The sequence below is a fragment of the Mus caroli genome, chromosome 11 (genome assembly GCF_900094665.2).
Source record: "Mus caroli chromosome 11, CAROLI_EIJ_v1.1, whole genome shotgun sequence".
Lineage (NCBI taxonomy): Eukaryota > Metazoa > Chordata > Mammalia > Rodentia > Muridae > Mus > Mus caroli.
In genome coordinates this window covers 50,349,952-50,367,995 of record NC_034580.1, presented here as the reverse complement: position 1 = coordinate 50,367,995, position 18,044 = coordinate 50,349,952, and the positions used below count along the sequence as shown (strand labels likewise).

The following is an 18,044-nucleotide window of genomic DNA, read 5'->3' as shown; positions in this document are numbered from 1 at the left end:
TGTAGACCAGGCTGGCCTCGAACTCAGAAATCCGCCTGCCTCTGCCTCCCAAGTGCTGGGATTAAAGGCGTGCGCCACCATGCCCAGCTGATTTTTTTTTTTCTGTTTAATTTTTTTGCTGTTTTGTTTGAGTCAGGGTCAAACAGTCTGGCCATTAACTTCTGACTGTTGGCATCAGGACCTCCCAAACCTATGAAATCACATAGGCGACAGCGTGACCTGCAGCATATTCCCAGAATCCACTTGGTTTACCTACCTTTATGTCATTTTCCATATAAATAAGGAGAACACCGCCTCCCCCCCCCCCCCCCCCCCCCCCGTTTCTCTTCCCCCTCCTCCCCTCTTCTCTTTCTGCTGCCATCTTGTCTCCCTCCCAATAAAACCTCTTCCACGTGGAACTATCTTGGCCTAATCTCGACCCGCCATTCAAACACATCACTGACCCTCCCGTCTTCACCTTCCAACTGTTAGGATAATGGGCGCGGACCGCCGTGTTCCGCTCGTGAATGCGCTCACATCATGACCTGCCTGCAGAGGTCAGAGGACAACAAGACAGCACCTGTTCTCTCATCCTACCATTCGGGGCCTGAGGATGAATCTCAGATTGTTGCCGTCACCTGGGCCCATACTATAAATCTTTTTGTTGTTTTGGGACAAGATCTTACCATGTAGCCTTGACGGGCTTGGACATGCTGGTGTTGAATTCATTGGAGACCTCTGCCTCCTCAATGATGAGATTAAAGGTGTGTATCTTCACTTTAGGCCTGGGGTTAGGAGTTTGAGCCCATCTTGAGCTACATAGCAAGATCTTGTCTCAAAAATTAATTAACTGACTAAGTGAAAGAAAAGAAAAAGAACAAAAAAAATAGTAAAATAAACCAGGACAACAAGAGCTCTTTCCACAGTCTAAAGGTTTGATCCCAGGCACCCATCACACGAGAGAAGCCACTCATACAAGCTGTCCTCTGACCTCCAGGCACACACCACCATGGCTAACCAATGTGTAACACACACAATAATATTTACAATTTTTTATGGCTTTTTTAAAAAGTTTATTTATTTTATTTATATGAATACACTGTAGCTGTCTTCAGACACACCAGAAGAGGACATTGGATCCCATTACAGATGGTTGTGAACCAGTTTTGAACTCAGGACCTCTGGAAGAACAGCCAGTGCTCTTAACCACTGAGCCATCTCTCCAGCCCCTACAATTTTTTAAAAATTATTTTTTAAGAGTCACTGTGCCCTGTCATTCTCGGGCAGGGAAGATTTGTCTTCTGGTCACACCGAACTGGTTGCTGGGTTTGTCAAAGGACATCAGCTGTAGAGTTTGTGATTTGGGTGTCATGGCTGGTCCAGAAAGTGATAGCCAGTTCCAGTTCACCGGTATTAAAAGTATTTCAACTCTCTCACCCTCACAGGTAGAATAAATTGTGTCCCGGCCATATATGGAGGCATTGCTTTGTTGGTCTTATACTTCAAGTTAAGGCCTAAAACAACTCCAGCTGTGAAAGCAAGAGAAATGGATTTGGAAATGTCTGACCTCATCTGTTAAGTCCCATACCTGAAGGAGCTGATGTGAATCCACCATGTAAAACTCAATTTGTACAAGAAATTATGAACCTGGAAAAATATTTTTTAAATTTAAAATTAAAACCTTACACGGGTGGCAGTGGTGGCTCACGCCTTTAATCCCATCACCCAGGAGGCAGAGGCAGGCAGATCTCTGAGTCCCAGGGCAGACTAGTCTAAAGACTGAATTCCAGAACAGCCAGAGTTATACAAAAGAAATCCTATGTCGAAGATAGATGGATAGATAGATAGATAGATGGATGGATGGATGGATGGATGGATAGATAGATAGATAGATGGAATAACTTTTTCCTTTTCTGAGAGCTAAATCAATCTATCAAAACTTTAAATGACAGACAATTCCTCACATACCAATTTGTTCTATTTTGAATTTTAGGGAACTGTGTGTGGTGACATTGCAACACTAAGTGCATTAAGGCCAGAAGCAAGCTGTACATCATCAGGCGAGGACTCTCAGTGAGGCCTCTCAGGGGCAAGGAAAGAAAGTTGACTGCAGGAGATGAAATAAAGATGAAATAAAGATGGCTTCCCTTCCCCCAGAATAAGTCTGGGGCCATCAGTGCTCAGCACTGGCTCCGTGGCTCTTGCATCAGCCTCTGGGACATTTCTGTCATGGACAGCTAGACGGGAAGTCCTTGTTCTCTAGAAGTTATGTGGAGTTGGAGAAAGGAGGCAGAGAGTGGTATCAGTTCCCTTTGAGAGGGATACAGATGCTTTCCCAGAAGCCTCCCAGCCAGAACCCTGGCACGTTCTGCAGGGGGACCTGTTTCTCAGACACTTATGTCTTAACCTTCTGGACAGTTGAATCTTCTTACATCCATCACACTTTTGTATCAGGGTGAAGGTTATTAGTGCTTGGGACATGGTGTTTTGTAGTGCAGACTGGCTTTGAACTTTCAGCAATCCCCCTGCTTCCAATTCTTGTTGATGTTGTTGTTTGGTTGGTTGGTTGGTTGGTTGGTTGGTTTGGTTTTTTGTTTGTTTGTTTGTTTTGGGGGGGTGTGTCGAGACAGGGTTTCTCTGTGTAGCCCTGGCTGTCCTGGAACTCACTCTGTAGACCAGGCTGGCCTCGAACTCAGAAATCCGCTTGCCTCTGCCTCCCAAGTGCTGGGATTAAGGCGTGCGCCACCATCGCCCAGCCTATTATGTTCTTACATTTATTTTATTTTAGTTTATTTTATTTAAGACAGGTTCTCATGAGGCTCAGACTGGCCTCCAATTCATGAATCCCCTGCCTCAGCCTCCAGAGTGTCGGGGGAATGCTTGTTTATAGACACATGTGTGCCACCCTTACCCCATCCAGCTAGTCTTAGATTCTTAGGCTTTCCCCTGTTAGCCAACTTCTTATAACTTTTATGTTCAAATTATAGCATGGTTTCAGACTGAACACATCCTGACACACAAAATGACAGATTGCCTACTTAGCTTAGGGATCTCCTCTCAGCCTCCAGCTCAAGGACACAAATGACTGGTAGAGGAGATAGATCCAGTCCGTTGGTCCTTCTGGCACTCTTGAGGAAGCCATTCTTCTTCATGAGTGTCAGTTACCCATGCAGTAACTCGGTTTACTGGGGCTGCCATAATTGGGTGGGAAGGACGCAGTCTCATGGGTTTTTGTTTTGTTTTGATTTGTTTGTTTGTTTTTTGCATAGCCCTGGAACTTGCTCTGTAGACCAGGCTGGCTTTCAACTTAAGAGATCCACCTGCCTCTGCCTCCAGAGGGCCAGGATTGAAGGCATGACCACCACCTGGCCCAGCTCTGCCTCAACTTTTCAAGCACTGGGATTACAGTTGTGAATTTATCTACTATGTGCCTTAAATTTGGATTTTGTTTTTAATATGTTTTTTCAGGAAAGGGTCTCAAGAAGTCCAGGATGCCCTTGAACTTTGCAGCCGCAGTAAGCCTTGAACCCAGAAATCGTCTGCCTCAGCCACGTTAGTATCCGGGTCAACAGGCCTGGCGCCCTAGGTCAGGCCACTGTAGTTTAGGGACTGAGTTGAGTGGTAAGCAAGAGAGTCCCTTTAGGGAGATGCCAGATCTTTTATTCCCAGAGCCTTGGCCTTGCATTCCCTAGCCCTGTTTCAGAAACAACCCAGCAGAAAGCGCAGGTCTGGCCTCCACAAGTTAGCCTTAGCTTGACCTCAAAAAAGCCTGGCCTTTCCGCGTCCGGAGGGGCGTGACCTAACCCAAAAGAGAGGCGGGGCCTAGTGAAATATTCATATCGGAAAGGCACGGTAACCAAGTGGAGGCCAGCCCAAGGGCCTAGCTCTAACTGGACCGGAAGGGACAGGAAACTTAGCAGATCCTTCCTCAAAGGGCCGGGCCTTGACGAAGCTAGCCCCGGAAGAGGCGGGGCATAAGTGGAGCCCAGCCCTAGGGCGGGGCCTGGCCGAAGGATGGGTTGGCCTGAGGGCGGGGCTTTCAGGAGCGCTCTCCGGAAGCGCCGCTTTGGTGTCCGGGAGAGGCGTTCCAGTCGTCGTCGCCGCTGCCACTGCCCGTGTGTGCCGCGTCAGTCATGCCGGTAAGTGGTCGTTCGACTCGCGGGAACTTCTGTCTCCGGCCGGGATGCACTGTTTCCGAGCCCGACGCTGCTGTCAGGGCGCAGGCCGTGGCCAGAGCTGCAGTCGTTTCTCAGTTTACCTTCCGCACGGTCCTCCAGCTTCGGGACCCTCCGGAAAGCTGCAGAGAGCAGTGTAGTGCAGAACACAGGCCTCCGGATCGCCCTAGAGAGTCTTCGAGAGGCAGCCCCATCCTTTTCTGCATGATGGGGAAACTGAGGCAGGGAGGTAGGACAGAGAACCCATATAGGGATGCGGGTACCTGGCCTTTCCACGTGCATACTCCGGCAGGGTTTCCAGAGAAGCACGTCTCTGTTCATCTCTCCTGCCCACACTGGCCTGCTTCCACTTCAGCACTGGGCCGACAGGGTACTTTCTTCCCCAACCAGGAGTTCCCAAAGCTCAGAGCAGAGTTTGAGGAGCCGAGAGCAGCGCTTATCTTGCCTTTGAAGTCACCCCACTCCTTTGCATGGCGGCTTCTAGTCTCATTGCTTAAGTTAAAATGAAGGCCTTACATGAGGCCTTGACACATTACACAAGAAGAGAAGAAAAACCCCAGTGCTTGCTGGAAAGCATTTATTGTTGGGAGCTAGCTAGCTAGGTAAGGATCCAAGATGAAGCCAGACCACCTGGGAAGTGCTCGGCAAAACCAGTTGTACTTGTTTGGGGGCAAGCTCTAATCGCAACTGAGTTCCGGAGATGCTGGTCTAGAGTTGTGGAGTGGAGAGCATTTTCCTCCCAGTGCCTCTCAACCCAGAGGTCTCCCAGGAGTATTCTGTGTTTTAGCAGCTTATCTTCTGGGAATGAACCTGAGGCTTCTTCCTGGTACAAATCCTTAAACCTCTCAGGTGTCATTCTTGTGGTTCCTGCCCATTGTCTTCAGATCCTGTCTGCACAAAGCACAGACCAAAAAAAAAAAAAAAAAACCTTGGTAAAGTCCATCCTGCCAGTCAAGCTAGTCCATGTGACAGACTCCTTGGTGACCTTAGGATTCCAGAGTGGAGGCTGCCCGGCTGCTCTTCAGAGGGCAGCAGTGAAGAAAAAAAATAGCTTGAGGGCCTCTCTGTTCTGTGTCTGCCTCTGGGGACACAGAATTTAATGGGAGATGAACAGGCGCCTTATCAAGACAAATTGCTAAGTGCAGGGAGGTATTGGTCGAGTGCTACCTCCAATCTAGCCAGGGAAGTAAGTTTTACCCAAGATGGTTTGCAGACCAAAGCTTGACCCAGAAACCTGAAAGTTTGCCCTTGGCTTGCCAGCTGGGCAGCCTCAGGCAAGTTGTTCTGCCTCTCTGAGCCTTTGTCTCCTCATCTGTAAAATCGGGACTGAAAACAGACCTTTCAGGACTGAGGTTGGTATTAACTGGAGTTATATCATCATATTTAGCACAGCTAGTGACCCATCTGTCCCCAAGGAGTAGTGACTCTTATGTTGAGGTAGGTCGAGTCGGGTAGAACTAGGTAGGCAGGCTTCCACTCCAATTTAACACGGGTCTCACTGGTTAAACGTTCAAGTCTTGTGTCCTCTCGCCAGCCTAGGCCTTCCTACTCATGAGCTGTGTCTCCCCGGGTCAGTACTTAACCCGGGAGCTTCAGCCTTCTGATCTCTCACAAGGCAGACTATGAGTTTCCTGGCTCTTTGAATCATTGTAGCGATTAAAGGAGACAGTGTAACAAGGTGTGAGAGAGTCGGGCACACCAGAGATATGCAGATATTAGTAAACAGGACTCTAGACACCAGTGTTCAAAGACTCAGTGTCCTCTAGAGGAATAGTGTCCTCCTCTTCCTCTTTCTCCTCCCCCTTCCTCCTCCCCCTCCATTCTCACTCTTCCAGTTCTAGTGTCTATAAAAGAATCATACCACTTACTGGCTTTCTGAAGTAATTAATATATATAATATAGTAATACAACAATATGTAGTATAACATTAATATATATTATACTTAAGAGGATTCATTTTGTTTGTTATCGTTACCAAACAGCACCATAGCCCAGGTTGGCTATAAGGGAATACGTAGCCCAGGATGACTCTTAAACTCATAGCAATCCTTCTGCCTTAGCTTCTCAGGGTTGGGATTGCAGAAGTGAGCTGCCACACCTGGCTTAAGGTTTTGTTTTGTGGTGCTAGGTATTGAATCCAGGGCCTGTGTATACAATGTATGTGCTCTGAGCCTCAAACCCAAGACCTAAAGAAAGGATCCTGAGGTCTAGTGGCCCTGGAAGGTGGAGCAGTTTAGGGGATACCCTTGTGAAGACTGGATCACCCTGTCCCTTAAGCCAATTTTGTGTCATCATGTTTAGTTGCACAATGTGTAGGCAGAGGTAGGGAGCTCTGAGCTGGAACATCGGCCTCCCGGAGCGGACCCCTGGCCTCTGACCTCTGTGCTGTGAAAGAAGTCCTTTCCTGCTGTGGTCCTCAGTTTGGAGCTCAGATAACTGTTGACTTTAGCTCCTTGAGCAGCAAAAATTATCCTCTGAAACTCCATTTCAGAGCTTCTTGTGAGAGTAGCTTGTGGGAGCTGTGCTAAGATTTGCCTGGAGCAAAGAAAGCCTCTCTCCCCCTAGGGCCTTCGTACCCATGACCTCATCACCTTAGTGAATCCTGAGCAGAAGGAAATGAATGCTTCTCTTTTCAAGCTAGAAAACTACTGCAGAAAGGGGGACATGAGGGTTGCAGGATGGGTCAGCTGGTAAGGTTCATGGCCCCTGACATCCCTGGCACACACTTCCACATGCAAATAAGTGAATAAATGTAATTTACTTGCTATGTACTATCTTTTAGCTTTAATTTTATTTGTGTGTGTGTGCGCATGCCATTTGTGGACAGAGACCAGAAGTGAGAGGGCTTCAGATTCCCTGAGAGTGGGAATTACAGTGGTAACTGTAACATCCAACATGGTTCAGGAAACTCAGGTCTCTGGAAGAGTACAAGCAGTCTTAACTACTGAGCCAATCAGTCTAGCCCTGTTTTTATTTTTTGCTTTGCTTCTTAGACAGGGTTTTCCTGTGTATCCTGGAACTCATTCTGTAGACCAGACTGGCCTCAAACTTGGAGATCTGCCTGCCACTGCCTCCAGCATGCATGGATTAAAGACATGTGCCCACACCCCCAGCTTTTTAATTTTTTTAATTATATGCATATACCTGTGTCTATGTGTGGGTATGTGGGTATGAGCGTGGGTGCCTGTGGGGTTCGTAAAAAGGCATCAGATCCCCCTGGAGTTATAGTTACAGGCTGTTGTGAGCCTGCTAATGGGGACAAAGAAAGCCTCTCTCCCCCAATGGGGATCCAAACTTGGGTCCTTTGGAAGGACAGTATGAGTTCTTAACTGCTGATTCCTAATCTTCACAAAGGAACTACAGAGGGCCCATGTCTATATTCCTACCATCACATAGCAGCTTATAGCTAGCTTTAACTCCAGTTCCAGGGGATGCTATATCCTCCTTTGAGTTCTGTGAAGTCCTGCACATACCTGGTATGCATAAACTCATGAAGGCACACACACATATACACATAGACATAATTTAAAAAAATATATGCTGGATATAGTGATACATGACTTTAATCCTGCCTTTGCCTCCCACATGCTTGGATTAAAGTACTAAAGTAATCCTAGTACTGAAATGGCAGAGGCATGCAGATCTCTGTGTGTCTGTGACCATAAATGGAGTTTCAGACTAGCCAGGGGCCTGATGCCACAAGGTGACCAAACATGGTTCATTCACAACATTGCACGAAATTACCTTTCGTCTGTGTACATAAATATGATTCATGTTTAGACTCGTTCTATCCCCAAGACAGCTCATTAAGTGTATGTGAATATTACCTCATCAGGGACATTTCTGCTCCCAAGCACTCAGATGAGGCTCACTCAGCCTGTCCTAGAGATATTTTGATGAGCTTCATGGGGAAGGTGGGCGTTGGACTGGGATGTGTTGTTGGGTACCTATTTATGCAGTGTTTGGGTTTCTGAGGCGGGAAGGTAGAGTTTGAGGCCCAGTATGGACAGCATCGTAAGTTCCAGGCTAGTCTGGGCTACATAATAAGACCCTGTTCTCAAAGTAGCAGCAACAACAGCAACAAAACAAGCATGGCGGGGCGGGGGGTGGGGGGTGGGGAGCCATTGTTTTGTTCTTGTTATTTTTGTTTGTTTGTTTGTTTGTTGTTTGTTATTTTGTTACTGCAGTTATATTACTGGTGGTTGGGATCTTGGGCTGGCTGTTTCTAAGCTCTTGGCTTCTTATTCAAAGAGTTAAAATAAAGGGGCACGTAGATTACAAAGTAGCACGGAAACTATTTAAAGCAAAACAATGTACTGTCTCAGTATGGGAAGTGAACCCAGGGCTTTATACATGCCAGGCAAGCAATGTACCACTGAATTACAGTCCCAGGGTGGACAACTTTGAAAAACCTTGTTTTTCAAAATGAAGGGAGAAATGGGAAAGAGTAATTATCAAAATCCAATAACTTTCACCTAGTAGCGCTTAGTCTCATAATCTAATTTTATTAACACATTAACCATCTATTGCCCTTCAATACTTATCCTCAAACCTAGAGTCAGGACCTGGGAATGGCTGAGCAGAGTGAGTAGTAGGCTTGGCTTAGGACTTAACAGAACAACAGTGCAGGCCAGAGGCTTGCCCAGGCTGGTGCAGTCCTTGGCTTTGACCTTGGAGACTCTGTTTCTCACCAGGTAGACCTCTGGATGCATACAAAAGTGTCCTTTCACATAGCAACTGGCTTCCTCTAGAGCAGCAGTTCTCAACCTGTGGGTCGCACCCACTTTGGTGGTTGTATATCATCCTTTGTATCATGTATTTACATTAAGATTCATAACAGTAGCAAAATTACAGTTATGAAGTAGCAACAAAATAATTTTGGTTGGGTGTCACTACAACATGAGGAACTATATATATTAAAGGGTTGCAGCATTAGGAGGCTCCCCAGAAGGGAGCAGGGGCAGAAGCCAGCCTTGTGACCAGCTTAGTCACATAGCAGTGATGGTTTAGCCTTATGTTGAATACACACAGGCTTATCCTGAAATGTTATGGAATGAACTCTCGAGGGCATAAACATCAGGAAGCAGGGAAAGTAGAGGTCATGGTGGTGGCTGGCTGCCACATGTCAGATTCTGTGTTTGTCCCATTCTTCAGCCCCGGGGAGGGACTGGTACCCTATGAGTTAAGCTCTGAGGGGATACAATTTGTGAGTATTGGACCCAGATGCTCTCATTTCCAGATTGTGAAGGAAGGGAGGATCGGCACAGTCCCTCTCTGAAAACAGCCAAAGACCCAGAAATTGTCTCGCAGTGATAATGACCATTGACTCGCTCTAATGGGTTTAGTGCCTCCTCTGTGCCTCATGCTGTTCTCAGCATTTTGGGTGCAGCACTGAATTGAAGCCCAGTCTCATAGGCACTTGCCTGCTTTGACTTGTAATAGCTCAGAGGTTGGAGAACCTCAGGAACCTTGGGGTCCCTTCCCATCCCCTGCAGTGCAGGGAGCCCAGGAAGTCCCTCCCCTTCTTGGAACTCAGGTGCTGCCTTTGAGCACGAGGTGCTTGAATCAGAGCAGTGGTGGCCACATATATGAGTCACCTGCATGCTGACATAATCTATGTCCCTGTCCAGGCTGCTGAGCAGCCTGTGGAGAGTCCCTGGTGACTCCAATGTTGAAAATAATGTTCTAGTAAAAAATCAGGTCCCAGATCTGATAAGAATGGAGCCTGTCACTAATGGCTAGGTACCCTGGTTCTGAGGCAAAGTCCACAGCTCACAAAGCAGTAACCTCGAGGGAGAACTGGAAAAGAGCTTCCCACACAGCCCTGCAGGTGATCCTGTTCATCATGTGCCAGACTTTGCAAAAGACATCATGGAGATCGTCTCTGTTGGGACTGCCTGTGATACATGGAAGCACTGCGTCCCCCTCCCCACTTACCTGTTGACTAGGTTGGACTCACAGACACTTCCAGTGAGATTTGTCCACTCTCTCTGGCTCCCTATCAACTCCTGACTAGCCCCTTCAACAGTGTATGGGTTCTTCAAGGGCCTAGCTCAGAATCTCTCTTTCTTGCAGAAGCACGAGTTCTCCGTGGACATGACCTGTGAGGGATGTGCTGAAGCCGTCTCCAGAGTCCTCAACAAGCTGGGAGGTGAGTGGCTGTCCGCTGGAGACGGGATGGGGAGCCTGTCACACAGGAGTCATGTTCAGATGCTTGAGGCCTGGAAGGATCTGCTTTGCTGCAGCTCAGCCAGGACTAACAGTGAAACAGAAATGTGTGTGCTTGTGTGCACTGGCTTACACAGGCATGGATGCCTTTGGACTGCAACACCCGCCCCCCCCCCCCCCCCCCCCCAGCTTAGTCTTGTTTTTGAGACAGAGCTCTAGTTGTCCTAGAACGTACCACATAGACTGGTCCTAAATTTATGGTAATCCTCCTGCCTCTGCCTTCCATATGCTGGGATTACAAACATGTACCACCATGCCACCATATACAACTCTGTTTTGTTGATTCTTTCACCGCTCCCCTCCCGCACCCTTTTCTTCAGGGTCTCAATGTATAGCTGGTGGTCATGGACTCCATCATCAGCCTCTGCTTGAATGCCAGGGACTCTTTCTTTTATGAAGACAGGAAGTGTTTAGAGTTCAGTGACTCTGCTGGATTCCCAGAGCCTGCAGGACAGAGCTGGTGTTTGGCCACACTGTCTAGCTCTGGAGCCTAGAGGTGCTAGGTGTATGCTGGTGATCTCCAGTGTGACAACATACAACGCAGAGTGAAGACAACCAGGCCTGGTGGTACATGCCTGTAAACCCAGAAGGATCAAAAGTTCAAGGCTGGCCTGAGCAATTTAGGAAGACCTTGTCTCAAAATAAAAATGGCGGAAGAAGCTAGAGATGCAGCTCCTTAAGAGAGTGCTTGCATGGCATATATGACATTCTAGATCCAGCCCATAATACTGCAAGAAAATCAAATCATAAGTTTATAAAAGCAAAGCAAAGCTCGGCGTGGCCGCTCACAGCTGTAATCCTAGCTCCTGGGAGGCAGAGACAAACAAGGCATTGCCATGGATTTGAGGCCAGCCGGAGCTACAGAGTGAGACCCTACTTCTACAACTTATAAATAAGCCAAACCTAGGGGAGCAGTACCACTGAGAGGTGAAACAGCTCCCACATTGTCAGTATACAGAGTGGGACTTTCCAAGGTGGATCGGGACAGATGACGCCAATGCCCAAGGGGAAGTGCCTTGCCCAAGTCCCACAGTGAGAGTGAGTCAGGAACTTGTTTCTGAGCCCTGTAGGGTTTCCCCATTGTAGTTCTGGCTAGCCTGGATCTTACCATGGGTAGCTCAGGATAGACTTCAAACTTTCACCAGTCCTCCTGCCTCAACTGCCTGAGTTCTGGGATTATAGCCATGAACCATCATGCCCAGCTGCACTGTTCATAAGAATCAGAGACACTGGAGAGAACCTGGCTGCTCACTTCCCACAAAGCTATAGGCTTCCCTCCCCAGGGTTTGGCCCTCCCTAGATAAGATCTGAGAATGTCAGCATGTGCCTGAGACATTTCAGAACTGAAATGGGGGATGCTGAAGAAATGGCTCAGTGGTTAGGAGCACTGACTGCACTTCCAGCCACCCTGGGTTCAATTCCCAGTACCCTCTTGGAAGTTGGAAACTGTAACTTTTCCCTATGTGTGGATTAGACTGGCCTGTGGGCAAGTCTGTGGTGGATTTTCTTCATTGATGATTGATGTGGGAGGGCCCAGCTCGCTGTGGGTGGTGGCACCCTGTCCTTATGGCTCTGGGTGCTGTAAGAAAGCAGGGTGAGTAAGCCACGAGGAGCAAGCCAGTAAACAGCATTGCTTCGTGGCCTCTGTATCAGCTCCTGCCTCCAGGGAGGTCCAACCCTCACCTACCCTTCCTTCATGATGGATTGTGATGTGGAAGTTTAAGCAAAATAAAGCCTTTCCTCCCCAGGTTGTTTTGGGCCATGGTGTTTTTTATCACAGCAATAGAAACCTTAACTAAGATCCTCCCTTATGCCCCTATTGTTGAAGATGGTTGGTCGAAGGATTTTTAAGTTGCTTAGGGCCTGGGTAGTCGGACTAAGGGCTGACTTAGGCAGGAAAGAGCACTGAGGCTAACCGCAGCCCCTTTGTGACAGCCGAGGAAGCCAAGGCCTGTAATAGTCCTGACCATAGCTACCCAGGCCTTTTCTTTGACACGCCATTTTAGAGGAAGGCATTGTGGGTTTTCGTTTCTTGGTGTGTGTAGGAGTTGGACAAGAAAGGCAGTTTGGCGGTGGCTGTAAACATCCCACATGTTCCAGGCTGGTGCCCCACAGTTCTATTCCAATATACAATGTGGTAGCTTTGCACAGGTATGGCCAGGTGGGCTTTAGCGCACTGGCTATAGAATGGCAGGCAGACCTGATCCTCTGTCCCCAGAAGGATGGAGTCAGTGAGCAGATGTGGGGACACCTGGAAAGAATGGAGAGCTGTTGAAGAGCAAGGGACAGTTAGGCATGTTGGCATATGCCTTTAATCCCAGCATTCTAGAGGCAGAGGCAGGTGGATCTCTGTGAGTTCAAGGCCAGCCAGCCTGGTCTAGAGTGAGTTCCAAGACAGGCAACATAGAGAAACCCTGTCATGAAAAACAAAAATCAAAAACAAAGACTAAAACAAACAAACCAGGCCTGTCATCACACTAAATCGGGAAGTTGAGACAGGAAAGTCACAAGCTCAGGCCTTCCTGGACTATAGAGTGAGTTTGAGACTTTTTTTTTGTTTTTTTTTTTTGTTTTGTTTTGTTTTTGAGACAGGGTTTCTCTGTGTAGCCCTGGCTGTCCTGGAACTCACTCTGTAGACCAGGTTGGCCTCAAACTCAGAAATCCGCCTGCTTCTGCCTCCCAAGTGCTGGGATTAAAGGCTTGTGCCACCACTCCTGGCGAGTTTGAGAAATTCAAAGCTACTCTGGGTGACTTAGTGAGACCTCCTCAAATAAAAAGTGTCAAGAGACCTGGGGATGAAGCCCAGTGACAGAGTGCTTGCTGGATGTGTTTGATGCTCTAGGTAGCAGTAGCACACACACACACACACACACACACACACACACACACACACACACACAAAGGCTGGGGAGCCCCAGGACTTCAGTAGTAGAATACACATGTGAGACCCAGTACTACGTTGAGAGACACAGAGACAGACAGACAGAGCACACAAGCATTAGGTACTCAGTGAGAAAGGGTGCTTGCTGCCAAACTTGAGTTTAATTCTAGGACCCACATAGAAGGAGATATCTGACTCTAAGTTGTCTTTGACTATCACACACGCTCTCATACACATGCACACACACTCACACACATGCACACCCCCAACACATGTACCTCACTCATTTACCTCCCTCGCATGCATGATCACTTATGCTCACTGACACAGTCATACACTCCCTGACTCACACATATTCATTCTCCCACACACTCACACTGACACACATACACGCTCGTATACAGATTCTTTTCACATACTTGTTCACTCACACTTGCTAACACAGACTCACACTTAACACACACCCGTGTTCTTATTAAAATTAATAAGATTTTTAAAGAAAGGGGTTGGAGAGATAAGAGCACTAGCTGCTCTTGCAAAAGTCTGGATCCAGTTCTCAGCACCATATGATGGTTCACAACCAAGGAAACCAATGCTCTCTTCTGACCTCCATGGGCATTGCACACATGTGGTACACAGATATACATGCAAGAAAAACACATACAAAAAATAAGTGAATTCCGGGCTGAGAAGACGCCTTAATGGTTAAGAGTACGCACTTCTCTTGGAGAGGACCTAGCACCACATCTGTCCAACCACTTACAACTCCAGACCCTACACCTCTGGCCTGCAGGGCACCTCTACTCATGTGAACATATCCACACACTGGCCCAATCATAAACATAATTTTAAAAATCTTTTAAATAAGACTCTAAAGAAAGGGAAGGAAGGAGAGCTCTGTGTTGCTAAAGTGGGAGGTGAGTGTGGGTGTGGGAAAGTGAGGTGGTAGTGATAGTAGGATTGGGGGGAGCGAAGAGGGAGAGAAGAGACTCACTCGCGGGGCTGAGGGAAGAGTTTAGAGTGGAGTGTGCACCTGGTACTTGAGGCCTTGGATTCAAGCCCCATCACCCAAACTCCTTACACATAGAGAAGAGCCTGCAGCAGAGCCTGCCGCGCTCACAGTACCTAAAACAGAAAGAACTCGCCGCTCCCTGACTCCAGGAGAAAAGCTGGGTGTGACAGAAATATTAAGGAGGCCAACCTCTTTGTTCCAGTGAGTGGAAGGGTCCTGCTTCCCCCTCCCACATCCCAGTTTGCTTCTTCCCCACAGGAGTGGAGTTCAACATTGACCTGCCCAACAAGAAGGTCTGCATCGACTCTGAGCACAGCTCAGACACCCTGCTGGCAACCCTCAACAAAACAGGAAAGGCCGTTTCCTACCTTGGCCCCAAGTAGCCAGGACCTGGGCGAGTCCTTCCGGATATAAACTGAAGAGGCAGGTGGGTGAGGTCCCAGCCATTGTTGCACAAGCCTGTTGCTTCTCCTGGGGTCCCTCATCTGAAAGGCTTGAGCCCAGAAGCAGTTCAGATTGCAATTTCTTTGGGGTTTGGAATCTTTGCCTAAATTCACCCAGAGGGCATCCATAATAGAAAAACCCAAACCTTCTCACCATCCAGCTGGCACTGCCTAGTTTTGGAGCACACTGCAACTGGGGTTCCTGGATTTGAGGTGCTCAGACTGAACTTGGGCTTCTTGAGAGAGGTAGGGGGGTGCCCTGATATGTTCAGCCCACTGCCCCTCTCTGGAAAGGTCACAAGCACGTCCTCATTGTCCAGTACAAGCGAGAAGTTTGGGGGTCTTGAGGGCCTCCTGTGAGCAGACAGAGTGCCGTGTTATGTTCCCAGGCTCCCATGGGATTTGAGGGGCACCTTGCTTGGTCAGCGTGGTTTCAGTTTAGAGTATGTGACTCTTCTGAAATGGTGAGCCTCTTACTTTGGTGAAGTGGCTGTCCCTTCACAGTAGTGTCCCACACTGTGTCCCAAGCCTCTGTCACTCCTCTTCATGAGCTCTTGCTCACCCTGCCTTTCCTTCCACTTGGAGCCCAGCCTGGTGCAGAGTCAGTGACCCATCTAAGCTGTCTTCCTTCCACGTTACCGGTCCCGGGGAGGCAGGAAGTGGACCAGTGCCAGTGCCCTTTCGTCAGGAAGCAGGACAGTCGCCTGCCCACCCAGCAGTCCTCATTGTGTCCAGCACCCTTGCTTTCTCTGCAGTGTGTCTGACCCATGAATTACTGCAGTCACTTTGGTGGTTTGTGCTCTCTTTGGAACTGAGAAACATGAGGCCTGGTGAATGTGAGTGACCTGACCAGAGCCCCACGAAGGTGGGTGGCAGAGGAGGGAAGGAGCCAGGCAGTCTGTGTGAATGTGTAAATGATAGTTTCAATAGTGCTGACTCTATCATAAGTGACCCATGAGGGCCCCTGGCAGAGGCCAGCTGTAGTCAACTGGGGGTGGGAGGCTCCCCTTTGTGTAGAGCATCCTCCTTAATGTGAGCATTTGGAACCTAAGCCATGTGTTCTGTGTCTATGGGACATTCCAGCAAATTAAAAAGTAAAGATGATCCAGTTCACAGGAGGCTAAGGCAGGAGAGGAGAACCAGGAAGCCAAGGCTAACCCAGGTTAGATAGAGAGACCCTGACTCAAAAAGTAAATTTAACAAGGCCTCCATCTCTTCTAAACAATCTTATTGGGTTTTGGACCTCGTTGTAAAGGTTTTCTTTATTTTTTAAAAATCATTTTGAAGTAGAGCCTCCCTGTATAACCCAGGCCATCTGGAAGAGGCAACAATCCTTCTGCCCTAACCCTTCAAATGCTGTGATCACAGCTGTGAGTCCCGGGTAATCGTCCAGGTAAGGTATTTGAGGTGCAGGAAAATGGCTCAGTGGGTAAAGGCACCTTGGGTGCAAGCCTGGAGACCTGCATTTGATCTCCAGAACCCACCTAAAGGTGAAAGGCGAGAATAAACCTGTCCGCCGACCTTCACACAAAGACGATGATATGCATACCAACACCATTCTAATGATTTTTTTTTAGATTTATTTATTATTATACATAAGTACACTGTAGCTGTCTTCAGATGCACCAGAAGAAGGTGTCAGATCTCATTATGGGCGGTTGTAATCCACCGCGTGGTTGCTGGGATTTGAACTCAGAATCTTTGGAAGAGCAGTCAGTGCTCTTACCCGCTGAGCCATCTCATCAACCCCCAAAAATTTTTATTTAGCTGTGTGGTGGTGGCATACACCTCCTTTAATCTCAGCTGAGAGGTAGGTGGATCTCTGAGTTCGAGGCCAGCCTGGTCTACATTGTTAGTCCCAGGACAGCCAGGGCTACACAGAGAAGCCCTGTCTCAAACAAACAAACAAACCAAAAAGAAAAAAGAAAGAAAAAACAAAAAGGGTTTGTTTAACTTTGAGAAAAGGGTTGTGTTTGATAAGCATGGTCTCTGGAGAAGGACTGGGAGGAAGGACGAACAGCCTCTGTAACTAAAGTGGCGCCTGCTTATGGCAAGACCCTTCGAGCTTGTTCCTCGTGGCTTTCGTTATCAAGGTGAAAATGTAGTTGACATGATGTAGTTTTCTGTGTTCATGGGTTGCCATTCATAAGCATTGTATGCGTTCCTGGTGGAACACAACCACATCGGTACCTACTTCAGAACATTTTCATTATCTGAGAAAAAAAACCTCATGTCCGTCAGCACTACTTCCTCTGATAATGCCAGCCTGCTAGTCCTAGAGCTCACTCTGTATGTAGACCTGAAACTCACAGAGATTCCCCACCCCCACCCCCTCTGCCTCAGGAGTACTGGGGCACCACCACCACCTGGCTTTTTTTTTTTTTAAGTTATTATTAACGATTTCATGTAGCTCAAGCTGGCCTTGAACTCCTGATCCTCCTGCTTCTAACTCCAGTGTTGGTAGTACAGAAGTCGGCCAAGCCCAGTTTTCAGACTTTTTAGTCTGGGAGGTGTCTAACATGTTTAAGCTCGGTGTGGAAAGAGTCGGTTCCTGCCTCTCACCCAAACCCAAAGTTCCACATCTGGTTACTTTGTAACACGCCTTTAATCCCAGCACTCGGGAGGCAGAGGCAGGCGGATTTCTGAGTTCGAGGCCAGCCTGGTCTACAAAGTGAGTGCCAGGACAGCCAAGNGAGGCCAGCCTGGTCTACAAAGTGAGTGCCAGGACAGCCAAGGCTACACAGAGAAACCCTGTCTCGAAAAACCAAAAAAAAAAAAAAAAAAAAAACAGACTCTAACCATACAAAGTTTCACCTTTGCAGATACCAGTTACCATGGGCAGTTACAGAGAGGCTGTAGAACAGACTGAAGTGCAATGTTTCCCACTCACAGTAGGTGGCGCCATTGATCTGTCTTATTTTCTCTTTCTCCTAGGCTGTTGATCTGGTCTCCCCGGCAGATCTGGAACACCAACTGCTCAGTCCAGTCCAGCCCAGCCATGGAGTTCCTGCCCAGACAGGCCTTCCCCGCTGGCTCCCTGCAAGCTTCCATGTAATAAAGTCAAGCTGCGTTTGTTGATGAAGTGTCTGGTGTGTGTTCTCGGTACTGCTTGCACATCCTCAAGCTGCTGCTGTGCTTGCCTGTGCTACTAGGACCTCCTACTCAAGGTCACACGCCACTTCTCTGCTGTGTGATCTTGAGCAGCCCACTGCCCTCTCGGCCCTCTCTGTAATGGGAATCATTGGGCCAGATCAGTGATTTTCTCTCTTCTCACTATGTAGACTCTGTATTTGAAAAGCCACCAAGTGAGTTGAATGTAAGAGATG

General features: G+C 48.0%; 1 protein-coding gene and 1 pseudogene across 1 annotated transcript; both read left to right on the top strand.

The window, feature by feature from the left end:
• The first annotated feature begins 1,349 nt into the window (after nucleotides 1-1,349).
• LOC110304151 lies at nucleotides 1,350-1,558 on the top strand (annotated as a pseudogene).
• Nucleotides 1,559-3,997: 2,439 nt separating this feature from the next.
• Atox1 (antioxidant 1 copper chaperone) lies at nucleotides 3,998-17,800 on the top strand. The gene is made up of 4 exons (XM_021177763.2): nucleotides 3,998-4,118; nucleotides 10,230-10,305; nucleotides 14,534-14,702; nucleotides 17,653-17,800. Exons 1-3 carry the CDS (start codon nucleotides 4,113-4,115, stop codon nucleotides 14,656-14,658), a joined length of 207 nt encoding a protein of 68 aa, XP_021033422.1. The 5' UTR covers nucleotides 3,998-4,112; the 3' UTR covers nucleotides 14,659-14,702; nucleotides 17,653-17,800.
• The last annotated feature ends 244 nt before the right edge of the window (nucleotides 17,801-18,044 follow it).

Bases quoted from the DNA above. Each gene is read 5' to 3' on its own strand.
- Atox1 (XM_021177763.2), top strand. The intron at 10,306-14,533 runs GTGAGTGGCTGT...TCTTCCCCACAG, and splicing joins AGTCCTCAACAAGCTGGGAG to GAGTGGAGTTCAACATTGAC.